Source organism: Lipotes vexillifer, unplaced genomic scaffold (genome assembly GCF_000442215.2).
Source record: "Lipotes vexillifer unplaced genomic scaffold, Lipotes_vexillifer_v1.1 scaffold634, whole genome shotgun sequence".
Classification (NCBI taxonomy): Eukaryota; Metazoa; Chordata; class Mammalia; order Artiodactyla; family Lipotidae; genus Lipotes; species Lipotes vexillifer.
In genome coordinates, this window is record NW_006781096.1 from 1,673,356 (window position 1) to 1,674,657 (window position 1,302).

General features: G+C 46.6%; 1 protein-coding gene across 1 annotated transcript in view; it reads right to left on the minus strand.

The window, feature by feature from the left end:
• Positions 1–359, minus strand: part of FBXO28 (F-box protein 28) — a 28,651-nt gene extending 28,292 nt beyond the window's left edge. The window contains exon 1 of the mRNA XM_007454483.1: positions 58–359. Within this exon, the coding sequence (XP_007454545.1) occupies positions 58–327 (270 nt within the window). The 5' untranslated portion in view covers positions 328–359. The remainder of the gene's footprint in view (positions 1–57) is intronic.
• Between the last annotated feature and the right edge of the window lie 943 nt (positions 360–1,302).

Genomic DNA, 1,302 nt, shown 5'->3' on the forward strand with positions numbered 1-1,302 from the left:
CCCTCCCCAAACCTCGGCCCGGCGGAGAGGGCAGCGGGGGTCCCGTGGGGGCCTCACCAGGCGGAGCTGGCTAATTTCGTCGTAGGACATAAAGCTGAGGATGTTTTCGATGGCTACGATGGGCAGCGCCACGAGCGTGTTGTTTTGAGGCAGCTGGTCCGGAGCCAGCGCCGGGGCCGGGGGAGCCTGGGACCCCGGCTGCGGGGCCTGGGGCGGGGGAGGTGGGGGCAGTCGCTGGGTAGAGCCGATGGCCGAAGGGGAGCCGCCGTCGCCGTGGCCACCGCCTCCTTCCTCAGCCATCCGCTCCTCCGACGACGCCGCCGCCATCTTGGAGGTTTGATTCCTTCCTCCCACAGCAAGGGGAAGAGGGACACTTCCTGTGCGTCACTTCCGCCTCTTGAGCCGCCGGGGAGGGGCACCTGGAGAAGGGGGAGGAGCCCGTGGATGACAGACGGAGAGAGACACATTGCTGCTTGTTCAAGTAGGAAGCAGAGGAGAAAGATAGTCTTTGTAAGCCCTTTCTTCTAAGATTGGAAACGACTTGAGGGCAAGGGAACCCTGTCTAAAATGAACTTCATCGTGCAATTTTCTTAAAGTGCTTCCAATTTTCTTAAAGTGCTTTCCTGATAAAGGGAGATAAAAATTATATTAACTAGTAAGTGTCGATGGAATGATGTAGAGTATCATCATTTTTCAAGAACCATAGTAATAATTGATTTAGGTAAAAAGGAATGAGGGATTGATTAAAACTACCATATGAATGAACTCTGAATACATGTTCAATTAAAGAAGCCAGACACAAAGGACCACATATTGTATGAATCCGTTGATATGAAATGTCTGAAATAGCCAAATCGACAAAGACAGAAAGTAGATTAGTGGTTCCCAGGGTCTGGAAAGAGCAAAGGAAAGGGGAATGACTGCTAAGGGGTGAAAGGTTTCTTTCTGGGGTGACAAAATGTTCTGGAATTAGATAATGGTGATTGGTGCACAACTTTGTGAATATACTAAAAACCAGTGAATTGTACACTTTCAAATAGTGAATTTTATAATACTTGAATTGTATCTCAATAAAAAATTGATTTAGGCAAGAATCATCAAAAGGTGCTAAAACTAGAAAATAAAGGTGTGATGTGGAATATAATATTTACATAGTCTCAAAATAATCCCCATAAATTACCTATCAGTTACAAAATAAAAAGGTTTACAGTAGTGAAATTTGGTGGACACCACCACACCAAATGATCAAAATTGACATCATGAGTTATGGGGGGAAATGGATATTGTACAGCTCCTGATGTG